Consider the following 18,448-nt stretch of genomic DNA (forward strand, 5'->3'; position numbering starts at 1 on the left):
GATTTATTGTGAAGTTGGAGGTAGGTTCGGGGGTAGATGTGGCATTTGTAGAGATGGGAATGGTGGAGAAGTTTTTGGTGATGCAGAGTCACTTAAGCTGTCTTTGCTATGAGGGAAGCTAGCAGTGATGTTGGCTACTGAGTTTATAAAGAATGGGTTAGAGAGACAAGCAATTTCATGAATAGGTTTGTCAAGGGTGAGGACAAGGATTGTTTTTTTGTGTTGGGTTCAGGAGGGATGAGATGGAGTTCCAGAACTTTTTTGGGTTTTGTTTACGGTTGGATTGGAGTTTTGTGTAGTGAGCTTTTTTGTGACTGAGCACCAGCTTTTTTACCTGGTTATGGAGCTGTTTAACGTGAGTGAAGGTGTCCTGGTATTTGTTAGTTTGGTAATTTTTTCAGGTTTTATCTCTAAGGTGCATCAGATTTTAGTGGGTTTGGTCAGCCAAGCAGCATGGTTAGTTTTGACTTGTTTTATGCAAAATGGTGAAAGGCTATTTAATGTGTCCAGGAATGTAGTATTGAAGTAATCTACAGCATTGTCTAGTGGCAGAGTTTTCAGTATGTGCCAATTAATGTTTTTGAGGATATTAGTAAGATAAGAGGGTTGAAATTAGGTTCCATGTCTGCTTGTACTGGTGTTGATTTTGGAGGGCTGAGGTGAAGCGGCAGATGTAAGTGGGGAGGTGGTCGCTCAGTGGGTCTGGAAAGGTGTCTGCTTCAGATATTTTATTGGGGTGGTAGACGAGAATTCAGCCTAGAGTTTATCCTGAACTGTTATATTTGTTAGGTCTGGTAGGGGTGTATTAGCTGTGTAAAGTTGAATAGTTTGATACTAGGAGAATCCAGTCTAGAGTTTATCCTGAACTGTTATCTTTGTTAGGTCTGGTAGGGGTGTTTATTAGCTGTGTAAAGTTGAATAGTTTGATACTAGGGGTATGGGAGTTGGAGTTCAGGTTTATCCAGTTGATATTTACATCACCTACGATAACAGTTTTGCTTTTAAATGAAAGATGAAATCCAGGCTAGAATTTCTTCTAGTAGAGGGATATTGTTTCCAGGGGCTATGTAGAGAGCTATGATACAGAGCTTTTTGTAGTTATTAATCTTTAGGAGAGCAATGGTAATTTCTGCATTTCTGAATTGTTGAATGGGGATGTGTGTAGGGTACTGTGTTGAATGAGTTATGAAAGATAAGTGCTACTCTACCCCTTTTTCATTAGGTCTGTTGGATCTTATAGTTTGAAAGTCTGGGGGGAGAAATTCAGAGTCTTTAATGTATGGTGTAAACCATGTCTTGGTGATGGCAATTATGTCAGGTTGGTTGTGGGCTATCCATGCATGCAAATTGTAGATTTTGTTGCAAATACTTTGAATATTTATAGTTACCATGTGAATGGATTTGAGTGAATTAGTTCCTAGTGGAAGTGATGACATATTATGAAATAACAGCCAAAACACCCCAACTCAAAATTTCATTATTAACATAAACCATGGCTTGTCTACTATCCAATCCACTGCTTACCCACAGGGGTGCTGCTACCAGGTACATGAAGACCCTTCTCCTGTGCCAACAGCTGGGTTTCTGTAAAGACTGCTAAGGCCCCATCATAATCACCTGCAAATAAATAAACAGTATAGTTAAACCTTTTCAACACAAATCCACATAAATTTGATTACATATAAAAACTAACAAAAATCTGGAGAATAATAAAGGAAGTTAACTTTAAAGCATATCTATTATGGGAATCTATCTCTACTGTCTTATATGTGAAGAAATTCAGGACTACACTTGAAATCGCATCCAAACCACAGGGTAACTGTAGCTCCTTCCTGCAATATTGTTTTTATAAAGCATATTAAAGTAGAATAATAGAAAGTATCAAAGTCAACATAAAAATATAAACATGGTAGCCTTAGTAACAGAATATCAGGCAAAAGTGTCACAAAATGTAAGAGCAAACATATACAGGGAAAAATGAGGGCAAAGGTTCAAGCAGAGTTCTGAAGAGTTCAGCACTGAAAATCAGTTCTACAAAATGTCATTAAAGATGAAACCACAAGGAAGCTGGAAACATTCATTTGATTTGTGACCAGAATGATCCGAAATTAAAATGATATGCAAGACAGAATTCAAATAATGAGAACAGACTGAGCAAGACTCTAAAACTGGGTAGAAGTACAATAACTTAGCAAGTATATTCCCACATTTATTACACACACACACACACACATGTGTCTACACATATAATGTTGCACATTATATATTTATACACAGAGATGCAGCTATTTCCATTTGTTAACCGAGATAATCTGAATAGGCTGACTACCAATTTTCAGCAAAGGCCTGAGGAGACAAGTTCCATAAGCAAATACATTTTTACACACAATAACAAACAATAGAAGATGTTCAGCAAAAAGAAAAAAAAGACAGTCATACAACTTAACACAGGAAAAATAGCATTTCATATATACATTATTTATAACTTGAAATTTCATAGTTTGATCAGTATTAACGAAAAATACATATGATTAATCAGTAAATAAAAAAGGACACAGCAGAAAAGAAAAGAGTAATGTTTAGGACAGTTTATATCAAAAGTAGCAAAAGGAATTACATTTCTTATAACGTGAGCATAAGGTAAGCAATGAAGACGTACTACAAACTACTTCCAAAAAGTAGCAATAAAAACACTTGCCAGTGAAAAAAAATGCTGCACACGAAAGAAGTATAAAAGTTTTAATACAAGTACTCTAGCGCCTCGGCAACAAATCCTTCCAGGAGTTGATACATAATGGCAGTAAAAACACACACACATATATATATATATATATATATATATATATATATATATATATATATATATATATATAGTATATACATTACAAATCCATTCAAGCAATTAAACAATTAACCTATCAAAGTGCTTATAAAAAACCTCTCCAATTACACTCATCATTCAATCCATGTGGGGGTAGTGGTGCTGCGGTAGCGTTGTCGCCTCACAGCAAGACGTTGTCCCGTTAGATTCTCAGCTAGAACGTCTTTTGTGTGGCAGCATACGTGAATGGGCTTGCCTTCGTTGAAGGTTGTGCGTCAGGGCTGGTAACTCGGCACATAAAAATCCACTACCAAACATTAGCGGACCGGAGTTCCGCTGTGGTGACCCCTAATCGGGATAAGCAGAAAGAAACAACAACTTAAGGATAAAAACAGTTTCTCTATAAAGCAACTTATTTTTTAACAATACATCTTCTCTAGAAAAAAATCTGTTCCAAAATACAAGCTTTTAAGACTAAAAATCACTTCTATGTACCAAATTAAAATGCAAGGCAACAGGATTCACAGGATTATTGTTTTTGATATCTCTAATATGCTCCTCCTGCAGTCTCAATTTAAACATTATTTTAGTCTCCCCTATATAAAATAAACTGCAGGGGCAAGAAAGAACATATATTACTCCTTTTGTGGTACAGGTGTAAGAGGCTGCAGGGCAGAACCTTACCTTATTAATTTTATCAAAAGATCTCACTACATTATTACATACTGAACATTTACCACACGGGAAGGTTCCACATCTGTTAAGTTATATTAAAGTCTCACTAGGGAAAATAAATGTATTATGAACTACCATATCTCTAATATTCCTACTTCTCTTATAAGATATGAAAGGAGCCTTACATAAGTTAACACCATTTTTACTATTATTAAGAAAAGGCCAATAATATTTAATGATGTCCACCACTTCATGGCTAAAAATATTAAATGCGGTGACAAAATAAACTTTTCTATCTCCACTATGTATATACCTATTATATCTAAAATTCATCTTAGCTATAGAATTCTTGCTGATAAATCTATTGTCTACTCCTTCATATAACTGAAGCAGCCTTTTTAAAGACTCAGTAATTAATATTTCATCATAGCCTCTTTGCTTAAAAGCAATACATACTGACAGAACCAAGACTGTAAAAGTAGCCCACTCCAAATCCAGCTCCAGACAAGTGGAGTACCCCAAGGTTCAGTCCTGGGACCAGTCTCGTTTGGCATCTACTTCTCTGAAGTACAGGTCAACACTAAGGGACTCTGGCTAACAAAGCTCGCAGATTACTGCAAACTGGGAGCCATTACTGAATCCCCAAATGATGTGGATATTCTACAAAAGGGCCTTACAGAAACAGATGCTTGGCGCCAGAGCCATGGGCTCAAGTTTAATGCCAAGAAATGTATAGTTACCCCCTTTGGGAAAAACCATGTACCCATAAATTACCACACAAGTGGCAGCACACTAAACACTGAAAGTGTGTTTAGGGACACAGGTGGACAGTGGTCTCACCTTCGATAACCAAATCGCCACAACAGTCAGTAAATCCTTCTATGTGGCACACCTCATCACTAAGGGCTTTTCATCCAGAAAAAAGGAAGTCAATGTCTCACTGTACTCATCCCTCATTAGACCCATTATAGAATACAACACCCTGTTTGGTATGTACCTCACAAGACATCTGCAACAGCTGGAAAGGCTGCAGAAATACCTCACTAAAAAAATCACAGGCCTAAAGCAGATGCTCTATGCTGACCGTCTAAAAAAACTCCAGCTATACTCTGTGGCATATCGTCTACTCAGAGGCAATCCCTGCTTAACATACAAGGCCATGTCAAACCCTGAGCTGTTGGACATGCTCCACTTAAATCCCAATCCCTCAGAGCCACATGCTCTAGGATCTAAACCTTGTCATCACAATGAACAAAACATGCTGGAGGGATAGGTTCCTGACCCAAAGACTCCCCATACTCTGGAATAGACTGCCCATTCATGTCAAGCAGAGCGCCTCCTTGGCCCTCTTCAAAAGGAACCTTGACGATTGGATGGGAGATAGGAAATTCACCCTGGGAATCAAGTCAATCGCCCTGCTAGACAGGGGTCCAGGGAAGTAAATATTGTGGGAAGAAATATCTGGGAAATTGTTTGGCTAGGTTTGTATAGGGCCTTGGGCCGAAAGCCTAGTACCAACCTATGTGTTTACAACTTCTTTTTTAAGCACAACAGCAATGAAGAGGTAACTAGAAGATAGTTACAGAAAGAAGTTAGAAGGGTGGGATTATGTGTGTTCATAAGCAGAGTATAAGCTAAGCAAAGAAAATAAAACTGGAGGGTAGTTTTGGAAAATTATATAATCAAATTCACTAATGTGCAATCATTGCTAACTGTAACTTTGATGTTAAAAAAGAAATAGTGCTAGTCATAAATTTGGAATCCTGTCAAGGCAGGCTTTTGTTACCAGGTTTAGAGCCTGGACATAATTTCCAATTTGGCAGTAGGCAAAGTCTTCAGGTTTGCTAAGACTATTTTTATGTTGAGTGGCACCGGGGCTCAGAGGAATAAAGCACTTATTATGCCTCCAGCGACCCAGGTCCAAATAGCAAGCACAGTTGCTGAAGCGGCCATGGGTATAGATGGGAACGAGTGGCTGACAACAGCTTGCTCATACTGGGAGAAGGAAGCAGCCTAGTCTCACCATGACAGCAGTGCTCAATGACTGGCGACATCCACTGTGCAAAGGCAATGTCTCTTTGTTGGGAGGTTGCACATGTACAGAAGGATGGATGGACCTTCCAAAGGCAGTAAATGTTGAGCTGGCAAGGCTGCCATGGGGTAGCGGAGTTTAGGTCACATTCCCCAGCAGCAGCAGTAGTAAAATAGTAAGACAGTGCAGCAACATCCTTGATCTCTTCACCTGTTCCACTTGCGGGTCGAGTTGACTGCAGGGAGGCTAAGGCAGGTCAGGTAAACCTGGTGAATGAGAAGAAGAGCTGGTGATAGCTGATGTTCTGCTGTGGAGTGGAAAAAAAAAGTTTATGTTAAGTTCTGATTGTATTTCCGATGCAACAGAGTTCTATATATCATTTGTTTTGTACAAAACCTGTACGAAGGCCGAGACTGAACAGTGTTACTAGTGGTGTGGTTAAATAGTGCTTCATGCTATTTAAGATGCATCTAGGGATATTGTCCCGACCCATTAACACAGTATTTTTAGCTTCTGATAGCACTTTAAGGAGTTGGTCTTGTGTGAAAGCTGGAGGTGAGCCAGATTCAAGTATATCTTGAGGAACAGAAGTAGTGAAAATGGGTAAAATTAGAGCGAAATTTATCAGCCAGTTGGTTACTTATATCTTCGGTTTCAATGTAGGTAAAATCATTCACAATCAGCTCAGCACACTGCTGCATTGTGCTTTTGCGGTTACAAACATAACTAAAAATTGCTTGTGATCATCTTTGGCTTGGGTAGCTATTTTAGCTTCAAACTTGGCTTTGATGGATTTTATTAAGTTCCTGAGTTGTTAATTTATTTTAGTGTCAACAGTTCTAACATTCTGGGAATTACTCTTAACTTTTGGTCAAAATTATTTTACTATAAAGCTTATTGATATTATGGTTCTACCATGTGGGTTTGTTTCTGGGGTTTGCCCTACACTTGTTCCTAGTAGGTACAGCTGCGTCTATGTGGCTGTTTACATGCTGGTATATTATGGTGGTGTACATTCTGCTTATCTGGTGGTGTGAACTGGGTCTGGTGGGGATTTGAAGCTTGCGAAAGTATCAAGTAGGAAAAGGTAGTTAATTCTGAAGAAATTTCTAAAGGTACCTTGGGTGAAAGGGATCTCTGGCTTCAGTTTTATTTCAAAGGAGACTACTTTAAGGTCAGACCTGACTAGTGATGAAGATATGCAAGGGATGGAGTAAGATGCTCCCACATTAGTAAGGACAATATCCAAGATGTTATTCTCCAAGAGGATACTGTAATTGTTTTAGGGAATTTGTACTGACAAAGTCCAGGAATCTCTGTGCTTGTGCACTAAAGGTGGTGTTGGTATCCTAGTCTATAGTTGGACAGTTCAGATTACCTACGAAAATGGTATAGGGTTTAATAATGAGTGATTCTAGTTCCTGTAGATAACATAATGCTGTTTTCATTTGTCATAGAGGGAGTTTGACAGCTAGCTAATATATGGTATAGGACCTTTCTGATGGTCATTTGGACATGAAGAAGCTCTAGTGCATCAAGCTGCTTTACCAGCCTTGATATGAGTCTCTTCTGAATATAGACCGATACACCACCACCCTCCCCCATGCAATAAGCTGGTATAATGCCATGCACAGCCAGAGTGCTCTCTGCTATTTTAAACCATGTTTCAGTCATTACACAAATGTCAATATCTTCTAGGATAAGGCCTTGTAGGGAATGGAAGTTCTAGTTCAGGCTCCTAGCATTGATCACTAATACCTTCATATTTTCCTTTGCATGTTTTATGTTGTTAAGTTTATCAGGATGGCATTGCCTAAAAAGGTACTATGGGGGTGGATAATGTCTTTTCCAATAAATCGAAACCATAAAAGGGACATCCCTGGCGAATCAGCATGGTCTGTCAATCATATCCTCCCAGGCTGACAAATATTGGACCCCCTCTGAATGACAGCAAAAACTAATCCAATTATTGAAGTCAATTATTTTTTGCTTATATCACAGCATCATCCTTGGAGAATGCAGAATGGTGCTCAATGCTAGGCACATACCTGCTTTGGACACAGTCTGGGAGCTCCATCGTGTCTCTCTCTATATAATCCAGGGAGGTACACCTCAAGTTACTGCCCTAGTTCACGCCAGTGTCAAAGTCATATTGATACTTGTTCTCCAAGGACTTGAGTGAATGTGTGATCTGATGGAGTCTAGCACCAGAGAAGCAACTAACCTTCACGCTTTCCTTGCTCAGCCTGGTAAGAGGCACATCTTTATGTCTTACAATGGAGTCATTTATAACAAGGATGTTTGGTTGGGTCAATGTCTGACTTACGGGCTCAGCATCTAGGACTCAGACTCCTTGTGCTGTGTGAGGAAGTGGGCTTAACATACTGAGCATGCTTTGTGCTTCCTGATTTATCCATGACTTTTTTCCTTTTGTTACATACCCTATTAAGGTTAGAATTCCACCAGTGTCATTTGTTTTTAGAGTTCGTTTTGGGCTTACTTCTAATAGGAACTGCAGTCTCTATACAGTCATTTACATGGTTGTACAGCATCCCTGAAAACAATTCTGCATAGGTTGCTGTGAAAATGGGGTTGGGTGGGGCACTGAATTTTGACAAACTATCACTTAATAGGATGTAGTTTGCTTTGGAATAGTTCCTGTTACAGGGTTTGCTGGGATTACTGAGTTGACCTCATCAGTGAGGATGTGACACTGGGGGAGAGGGGGTAACACTCTCTCATATTGGTGAGTACCAAGTCCAGTATGCTTGAACCTCTGGTGGGCGTGCACACTATCTGGTCAAAATATGTGTTAATAAAGTCCAGGAATCATTCTACCTGCACGTATGAGGAAGTATATATAATCCAGTCAATAGAGGGTTGGTTAAAGTCTCCCAAGAATAGGGTATTTGATTTAATGGTGAGTGAAACCAGTAGGTCTAATTACGAGCTATGGGATTCTGGGGACACAGAAGGTGACCTATAGTTTTGCTAGGATATGGTATGGGACTATGTCTATGGTGATTTGCTCATGGATAAATTTCAGGGCATCGTACTATTTAACCAATGCAGAGTTACGACTGTTACTAACATAGATTGAGACTCATCTACCTTTTGTCCCTTTTTGTGCAGTTGATGGCTTAAATGTACAGAAGGCATTGAAGCCTTGCACTGCCAGAATGCTTTATGTCTCAGTAATGACACGGATGTCTATATTCTCCAGAGTGAAGAGAGCTTGTAGGGTGTGGAGTTTCTTGTTGAAACTCTTAGCATTGAAAAGTAACACCTCTAGGTTTCTTTGGGTTTATTTACTATGTCGGTAGGTTTGTCAATCTGGCAATGCCTAAGGAAGGCTCTAAGGGGGTGAACAAAGTTTTAGCCAATATTTGGAAGCCTAGATGCAAACCATCCTTTGCAAAGCAAAGTGGTTTAATATCCATGTCCTCCCATGCTGACAAATGCTGGAAAGACATCAGACACTAAGCCAATTACTGATTACTGCTGTAAGCCGAGGTGCTAGAGTTTTGAGTTTTTTATTAAACCTGTGTTTGTGCTGTGGCCAGTTGTGGATTTCATCTTGCTGCTGTTCAAGTTGTTACATACTAAGCCAGTTACTGAAGTCAACCATCTTTTGTTTGTATTGTGGCATCACCCTTGGTGAAGGCAGAATGCTGCTCAATGCAAGGCAAATACCTGCCCGAGACACATATTCAGAATGATCAACAATGTCTCTCTCTTCATAGAGTCTTGAGCTTACCGATGAGATGGGAATAGGATATGCTTCCTTTTGCATATGCCCCAAGAAGTACTAAATGCGACTTCCGCGGTGGTGCAGCGGTAGCATTGTTGCCTCCCAGCAAGAGGTTCTCCCGTTTGATTCTCGGCTGGAGTGTGGGGAGTGCCTTCTGTGTGGAGTCTGCATGTCCTCCCCGCTGTTGGGTGGGCGTTCAAAATACATGCGTAAATGGACGTGCCTTCATTAAGGTTGAACGTCGAGCTGGCACCTCAGCGTTCGTGAAAATCTACTGCCAATCATTAGCGGACCGGAGTTCCGCTGTGGTGACCCCTAACCGGGAAAAGCCGAAAGACAAACAACAATAACAAGAAGTACTAATTGCCTGACAACTGAAAGCATGCATTTGTACTAATTTCAGGATCTGTAGTTTCAGAGAATATAGCACCTTGGATAAAATCCAGAAAAAACACAAGAGACAACACCACAGCGAATAACAGAAATCTACGTGGATTTTCTGTTATTCGCTGCGGTGTTGCCTCTTGTGTTTTTTCTGGATCTATGTATTTTCTCTGAGAAGCACTTAGTCCAGGACTATTTTGTTTTATTTTCACCTTGGATAAAATGCCTACCAAAACTCTATTTACAGAGCAAGATTACTCATTTGTTTGGTGAAGTTATTAAAGTCAATGCTTGATAAATCGCTGCCCCCATAAGCAGACCAAGAAAATGAGGCACAGCTTAATTAGATGTAATAACTAGTTTACTATCATTTGTGCAAACGACATTCTGCCGGGAGTTATGCTGCCTAAAATCAGAATGTTGCTCGCAAAATTAAAAGTGTATTGGACAGTCGAACACACTTATGCCAATGCAGTAGTGCATTCGCATAAGTGTGCTCGACTATATGTACGAGACTGCAATACACTGGGGATTGGAAATTCATCCATATCCCCACTATAGTGCGATCTCAGAGTTGTAATATATTAGTAGCAGGGGGTGTGGGGGGAGCAGACCCCCACAGGGGGGGGTTGCAGGGGAGCTTGCCCCCCCCCCCGCAAAAACGCGATATGTTGTATAGGAATTTGATTTACATCGGCTCTTATACGGCTATCACATCACATTTTCAGTGACAATGTCGACTCAAATGTGTCGATCATTTGCGGCAACATTATGTACACTCGAAATGTTTGGTTTCAGTTTTACTTTTCGTTATTTCGAAGGGGAAATGTTTTGCCATTCGAAATAACGATAGTAAACTGCAATAATCCACTGCTGATACAATGTTACAGCAAACACTACACTCACCTTGGGAGGTGATTCATGGAAATAAAATAAATCTACTTGAAAAATGAAATGGTGCAACCTCAAATAGGTGATTTTTATACACTTCCTCCTTTTTCTGTGCTTTTTTGTCTTTCTTCTCTTTTTCTCATACTGCCTAATAGTTTTTCCACTCTTACTTTGGGTTAGTGTGAATTTGGGAAGACTTCTGTCTTCTCATCCAGTTTAATAGGTTAGTTAACTTCCACTACCCATGTGCAAGTCTCTCAAGAAACATTTTATATTTGTATTTTAGAAGTTCTCTCTCTCCCCAAAGGGGGAATCATATGGAGAAACCTAGAATATGGGGAGATTTTATTATGCCTACCCATTTCATTGATAAGAGCCTTTGGGTTCTTAGGCCCTCGATCTGTGGTACTGAGGGGTAAAGAGGCCCTCCCCCATCATCATCTCATGTGCAGTGTGGCCTGGGATCATTCACCTTGTAATGCAGTGTGTGTAACAGATGTACACTGATGGGGTAAGGTAATGAGGCCCTAGTCCAAGGAGTGGGAGTGCACAAGCAAGAGGCAGCACTTAGTTATGACAAACCTGTGCAGGGTCTGGTAATACCTGTGTTTCTTAAGGATATGCTCTCATATCAGCGAGGACAGCACCCACCAAATGTTAAACAGAAGACACATCTAATCAATGTGTAAACTAACTCAGCAGCTAAAACTGTCTCAGTAGGATCTGTGCATGTCTCCCCTACCCTAGCTTGTGACACCTGCACAACCTGGGATGAGGGGAGACTCCTTTGCCCAAGATGCAAGAAGAGTCTATGCTGGGGGACTCGGGGCTGCTGTAGATAAACAGTACAGAAGTTTGTATATGAGAAAGGCAGTACAGACACTCTGGGATGCATCCTCAGACTGCACCTCTCACTTTCCTCTCATTTTTGGTTAAGGATAAATCCAAGTGTGACCATTCACAAAGTGAGGAAATAAATGGCTACATGTGAAGATTCCCAGGCCACTTCAGTGGCAGTTTTAACTGAAGAAGGAATATGACTGATACTTGTCCTACATTTCCTAACATTCTCATGAACTTACAGCACCAGCCTAGGATCGCATGAGATACTGTTCTGCCGAAACCTGTTCAGGACACCCTCAAAAGTTACCATTTTGTTAGAAATAAGTGAAGATAGGCTCTCCCTACAGCTACTACTTCAATAGAATTGAGTAGAGGTAGACTTCAAGTTATTTCTTTAACTTCCAACAGACGGCCAGGCTAAAGACCTGACATGTATAGGTTCAACGGTATAACAGACTATTGACCACTATTGGCCTTTATAAGTCTAGCCGTATAACTCAAATGTAACCTGTGAGTTATTGCGCCTCCGAGGTTACTCTAAACAATGTATGTTAGCTAGGGCATGACTTAATGATTGCCTCTGTCCATCAGAGACATAGGTGCCAGACCTTGGGTGAATTTTCGATTTCCCATCTGCTGGTCGAGGTCGTGCTTGAATAGGGTTAGGGAAGGGCTCTGCTTCACATAGATGGGAAGTCTATTCCTGAAAAAATGGGAATTCTCTGAGATATGTACCTGTCTCCTTCCAGAATGTCCTATTTATGTCGTAAACAAAGTTTAGGTCCTTAGATCTCAGTTCTGATGCTGTTCATTCTGCGGATAAGCAAAAGTCCATCACAAGGGCATCCAAGAATGCCTTGTATACCAGGCACAGATCACCTCTCAGCAGTCTGCAGGAAATAGAGTACAGAGACAGTGCTTTGAGGTGATCTGTAGAGGACATTGGGTTTATACCTTGTAGTCTGTGAGGAACCTGTGGACATTCCGGTTGTTGCACGAGCCTGGTCAGGTGCATACTAAAGGGGACGTCATACTCAGGTCTGTTAAGGGCTGAATAGAGTGGCATGATGACCTCCCTGGACCTAGATGCCATCCCTTTACAAATAAGTTGCATGCCACAGAATGACTTTCTTACAATCTTAGACACATGTTGGTTGAAGGCCAAGTTATTATCTACAAGCTTCCCCAATATCCCTAACTACTGAGAATACTCTTAGGAGTGTTTTCCCAATGAAGTAGTTTCCCAGTGTGGCAGACTTCCCAAAAGGTTCTATTATGCATTTCTTGACAGTAAGTTTTAAGCCATGACTTTGGCACCAGTCATCTGTTTGTACTAGACCTTCCTGTAAGATGATGTATATTAAAGGGATTTTATAACTGCTCCTAGTTAACAGTCACCTGCAAGCCTGGTCAGCCAGAAGCCCCTGAGGTTGGTTTTAACTTCACAGAAGTAGATTCAAAAGAGTAGTGGACCCAGCACAGAGTCTTGAGGTACTCTGCTAGTGACCAACCTCCTCATGGAGGTGGTCTCTCCGATCTTAACTTCCTGTGTCCTATCTGTACAACCATCTGGCTATCCAATGTGTTACACATGTGTTAATGCCCAATTCTGTGAATTTGCTTACAATACCAGAGTGAGGTATTGTATCAAATGCCTTAGCCAGGTCAGGGTAGGCAGTATGTACCATTTTGCTCCCATCCATTGCCTTGGTAACCTTCTCAAAGTCCACCACATTTAGCAGGCATGACCTGCCTCTGATGAAACCAAACTGGGTGTGGTCCAGTGCACAACTGTTTCCTATTTCATGGTTAATCATTTCCATGATAATTCTTTTCCATGGCTTTGCATATGAGATTAGTCAGACTAATGGGTCTGTAGTTCCTGGGTCTGCTCTAGGGCAGAGGGATGACCACTGCAGTGGACCATTTACATTGCACTAATCCTACTCAGAGGCTACAATTGAACAGTGACTCAAGTGGTCCTGGCAGGTCATATTTAAGGCTATTTATAAGGCTAGAATCATGTTCATTGCTCGACAACATAACCATCAAATGCAAAAACTCCAAAAAAGTTTGGCAAAAACGCAGAAAAATTCACTTTTTACAGGGGTACATCCACCTCTCCACACACACATACTCAAGTTAAATACAGCAACTCTGTGGTCACACAACAATGGAACAAAAATGGGAGTCTCCCACTATTAATAAAACCTTCTCTGAAATGGCACTTACTGAAAATACAGTCAACACACTGACACGCTCCTGCTTTGCTCCCAGACAGTAGGGGCAGTTTCAGTCTAGCATCTGATTTGCGATTTGGGACTGTAGGAGCACTTTGAAAGTTTCAGTACTTCAGGTACTGACTATGGAAACTTTTCCAAAACAAACATTATAATGGAGTGACATCTGAACAGTGAACATGACAGAAGGGAAGTGAGCTGCACAGAAGCTGACTGCATCCTGCTAGTCCAAAACATGAACTCATGGCAAACTCTGGGAAGAGAAGCAAACACAGATATTAAGTATTAGGCTACCTGCTCACAGACTTGTCTACAGTTGGTAAGTCTACTGTAAGTTACCCTTACAGTGCATCACATAGTGCCTGCTGTAGTTCCTCATGGTATTGGTGTAAATGGTCAACATCAGTGTGCCTCACAGACAAGTATACAGACAATGCATAGGAGTCTCCTTATAGTCCTGTTCAAAGACTGCACTAAGCTAGCCCCCCCCCCCCCCCAATACAAACACACATACAGCCCAGTGTATGGCAATCTTCCTTACAATCATTTAAAAAGGTAGTAATAATCCATTCTCACAGTCCAAAGCGCAGGTGATACTGGATGAAAGTGTGTTCCTCACCGTCCTGGCATAAGTAAGAGAGCTTCGCAATCCAATGCACAAACAGAGCAGGAGTATCTCCATGCAATTCTGCATGCTGGCAGTACTAAGCTAAAATCAGAGTGCTGGTATCACTCACTCTCTTTACAGCAATATTGTGCAGTCTTCAAAATGCAGTTAATAGATGAAACCAAGGTATCTCCTCAAAGTAATCTGCACAGACATTAATACCACATTCCAGCACATGGGCACTTCTATGGTGTCTCCCTGCAGTCCTATATCCAAGCAATGCTAAACTAACCATTACTGAACTAGCTTCACAGTGCAGCTCATGGGGAATGCCATTTGTTTTCTACAGAACGGAATAACAAACCACAATCAAAGTCCAGACTGTGGCCAGTTCTACAGTGTCTCCTCACACCTGTACCTCCACAAAGAACTTAGCAATCCTTACAGTCCAGTGTTTGAGCAATTGTGGGGTAAATCTTCACAGTCCTAAACATTAGCATGACTAAGCTACCCCAAAGCCTAGTGCACTGAGAGTGTTGCAAGTTCTCATGTTCTGCATGTAAAGCAGCACTACGCTATTCTCAATATTCAGTGCTGGGGCAGTTTTTAGGTGTCTATTCACAGCTCTAGAAACAAACAAGATAAAGCTAAGTGCGCGAACATGCTGGGGGACCTGCTAGAAGTCCTTTCTACAGGAAGTATTAAGAAGCTATGCTTGAAGTTCAATGCACGGGCATGGATCTGGTACACAGAAAGTTATTTTCACAGACTTTTAGATTAATATTCATGTCATGTGTTTAGAAGTGTAGATGACTGGTTCTCGCTTACTCGGCAAAGCAACATCTCAAACGTCTTGCCATACTCACGTGTCATGATCTTGCAAGAAGCTACATTTCCCAGGGACAGCAAACACTCTATGGGGACTTGGGACTGAAGTTCAGCAGCTCTCTGGAAATACACCATGGCTTCTCCTGGCTTATTCATCTCCTATTAAATAAGAAAGCAAGTTAATAACATAACTCTTTTCTCTTCATTGTGATAAAAGCACAGCAAGTGACTATCATAAAACATTACACAACAACACTCAAAACATAAAAACGCCATATAACCAAAGTGCCAGAAGTAATACAAGTGTAGTTATAACATGCACCCATAATAAAGCACACAAAACAGATAGAGTGCAGCAAAGTAGTTGTGTAAGTTACTCACCATAATAGTAGATGTGCCAATCACAAGATGACTGCTGCATCACGTTTGAGAACAATACTAAGCTAATGACCACATAAGGACACTTTTAAGCTTAGCCATTTTTCCCAGAAGTATTAGAAAGGCATTAGTCCCTTAGATTTTGTGGGGGGTATATAAATTTAGGCATGAGTGATCAAGCATTTACAAGCTTCCTTTCTCCAGACCCAGGATAAATTTACAATTCCCCATGCACTGGTCTAAGATTTGCTTGAATAAACACAAGGAAGACCTTTGCTTCACACGGATGGGTAGCCTGTTCCAGAGAAGGGGTAGCCTCTAAGACACATTCCTGTCCATCTACTATGTCCTATTTATGTGCTAGGCTAGATTTAGGTCCCTCGATTGGGTGTTTCCGATGCTATTTGTTTTGCAGATATGCAACAGGTCCATTAGGCTGGATCAAAGGACACTTTGTAGGCAAAGCGTAGGTGCAGGAGACAGAGTATATGGATCAGGCTTTGAGGCTGTCTGCATAAGACTTGTTTCCTAAACCATGTATTCTTTTTGTGAGGAACCTCTATGCTCCAGTTGCTGCATATGCCTGGTCAGGTGTATACCAAAGGGGGCACTGCATTCAATGACTGATCTTATCAGGACAGAGTATAATGGAAAGATGACATCTTTGGACCTAGATGCCATACCCTTGCTTACAGGTTGTGCAAAATAGAAGGATTTCCTTACTGGTGTAGACACATGACAGTAAAAGGCCAAGTTTCTGTCTACATGTATATTATTAATGTACTAACTTGCAGGGTTGACTGTCTTACCAAAAGATAATGTTATGCACTTCTCTGCATTAAGTTTTAGACTATGATTCTGGCACCATTTATTAGTCTGTGTTAAGACTTCTTGAAGGATACTTGTGTCTTGGGGGGGGGATTCAGTGGCTGCATCTAATCTGCAATCTAGTGCAAACTTGGTCAGCCAGAGGCCTTTGACATTAGCCTTTACTTCAGAGATGTAGATGCCAAACATGAGTGGCCCCAGCACTCAGCCTTGAAGCACTCCACTAGCGACTGGCTTTTTGTGGAGGTAAACACCTCCTACCCTAACTTTGGGGTCCTGTCTGTGAATCAGCTGGTGACCTAGAGATGAATACCTAAATCAATGAGCTTGTTTACAATGCCCAAGTCAGGTACGGTGTTAAATGCTTTGGCCAGGACAAGGCAGGCAGTGTGCACCATATACCGCCCTTGTCCATTGCTTTGCTGACCTTCTTGAAGTCCACCAAGTTGAGTAGACATGACTTGCCCTTGACAAAACCAAACTTGAGTTGGATCTAGTGGTATGTAGGTTTCCTGTGTTGTCACTTAACACATTCTTAATTTTTTCCCATGGTTTTACATATTTGACTAAGCAGGTTTATGGGTAAATGGTTCCCAGGGTTCATGGATGGCCCATCCTCTTGTGCAGTGGGATAACCACTGCAGTCCTCCATTTAATTGGCACAAAGCCTGTTTGGAGGCTGTGGTTGAACAGTGATTTTAGCAGGCCTGACAGTCCATATTTCAAGTTATTAAAAAGTCATTCCATGATACAAATGGGGCCCATCAATGCAGTGTTCTAGGCCTTAGAGTGCCTTGAGGATCTGTTCCCTAGTGATAGTTGGGGGGAGTCATGATGTGGATATTTCCTGAGGGTTGACTGGAGGAAGAGGGTAACACTAGAGTTAAATTTGTCAGCCAGTAAATTTACTACATCTTCCATCTCAGTAAAAGTGGCTTCATTTATAATTAATTCAGTACACTGTTGTATATTGCCTTTGAGACTGCAGACATAGCTGAAGACGGCTTTGTGATTGTCCTTAGTGTGGGAGGTTATTTTTACTTCAAATCTGGCTTTAGTAAACTTGATAAGACCCTTGAGATGCTTGTTTAGATTGATGAAGTTTTACCTTCCTGGACACAAACTCTTCATTTTCACCACAATTTTTTTTCCTTCTGTTGCACAACCTTTGTTTTTTGAGTCAGTCTTACACTTGTTATGTATGTGACAGCTGTCTGTATGCAACTGTTAATATGATCATGCAGGGTTCCCATGAACAATTCCACTTAGGCAGCAGTGTTCTCAGTGCTTGGGAGCTTGGAACTTTGCCAGGGTGTCACTTAATAATATGAAGTTTGCCTTAGAATAATTCCTAAAAGTTCCAAGGTTAGCCAGGGTTCCAAGTTTTATTTGTAGTTGAAAGGAGAACTTTACGGTCTAACCTGACTAATGAGGACAATACATTAAGGATGGTGTAACATACTCCCATGTTTTTTGAGGACCAAGTAAGGCTGCTTGCACTCCTAGAGGGTGTATGGACTAGCTGGATCACGGTGTTTGTGTTCACAAAATCCAGAAATCTCTGGGCATGCATATTAGAGGATGTATATGATTTCCAGTCTAAAGTGGGTTAATTAAAATTGCCATGAATGTGGTGTTGGGTTGAATGAGGATGGTCTCCAGTACGTTTAAGCATGTGTTATGGATTTCCTGTGTGATGGAGATGGACCTACAGCATGCAAGGATATGACATGGGACTTTGGCTACAGTAATTTGGAAGTGGAGACACTCAAGCACATCATACAGACTGACCAGCCATGGGGAGTGTATGCTTTTCAGGTAAATTTAGACACATCCACCTTTTTATCCCTTCCTGTGCAGTAGGTGGTTAAAATGCACTGCTCAGGTGCTCTCCACGGCTTTTAACCAAGTCTCAGTAACTGCCTAAATATCTACATTCTCCAGGGTGAGGAGAGGATGCAGGTGGTGGAATTTCTTGTTTAGATTTTTAGCATTCAGCAGTAACACCTTTAGATGTTCTTGCATTGGTTCTGCTATGCTGGCAAGTTTTAGCCAATATATGAAACCCTAAAGGGGACAGATGCAGATCATCTCTGGCAAAAGCAGTGTGATCTATCTACCATATCCTCCCAGGCTAACCAACATTGTACCACCTCTGAATGACACCAAA

The 18,448-nt window shown here is 41.0% G+C and overlaps 1 protein-coding gene across 1 annotated transcript in view; it reads right to left on the minus strand.

Moving 5' to 3' along the window:
* The window catches only part of LOC122804637 (40-kDa huntingtin-associated protein-like), a 680,147-nt gene that overhangs the window by 347,446 nt on the left and 314,253 nt on the right, over positions 1–18,448 (minus strand). Inside the window, exons 6-7 of the mRNA XM_044074619.1 lie at positions 15,111–15,231; positions 1,525–1,617 (exon numbers count right to left, since the gene is read on the minus strand). Of these exons, the coding sequence (XP_043930554.1) occupies positions 1,525–1,617; positions 15,111–15,231 (214 nt within the window). The remainder of the gene's footprint in view (positions 1–1,524; positions 1,618–15,110; positions 15,232–18,448) is intronic.

Source organism: Protopterus annectens, chromosome 1.part1 (assembly GCF_019279795.1).
Source record: "Protopterus annectens isolate FY-2018-M chromosome 1.part1, PAN1.0, whole genome shotgun sequence".
NCBI classification, from domain to species: domain Eukaryota; kingdom Metazoa; phylum Chordata; order Ceratodontiformes; family Protopteridae; genus Protopterus; species Protopterus annectens.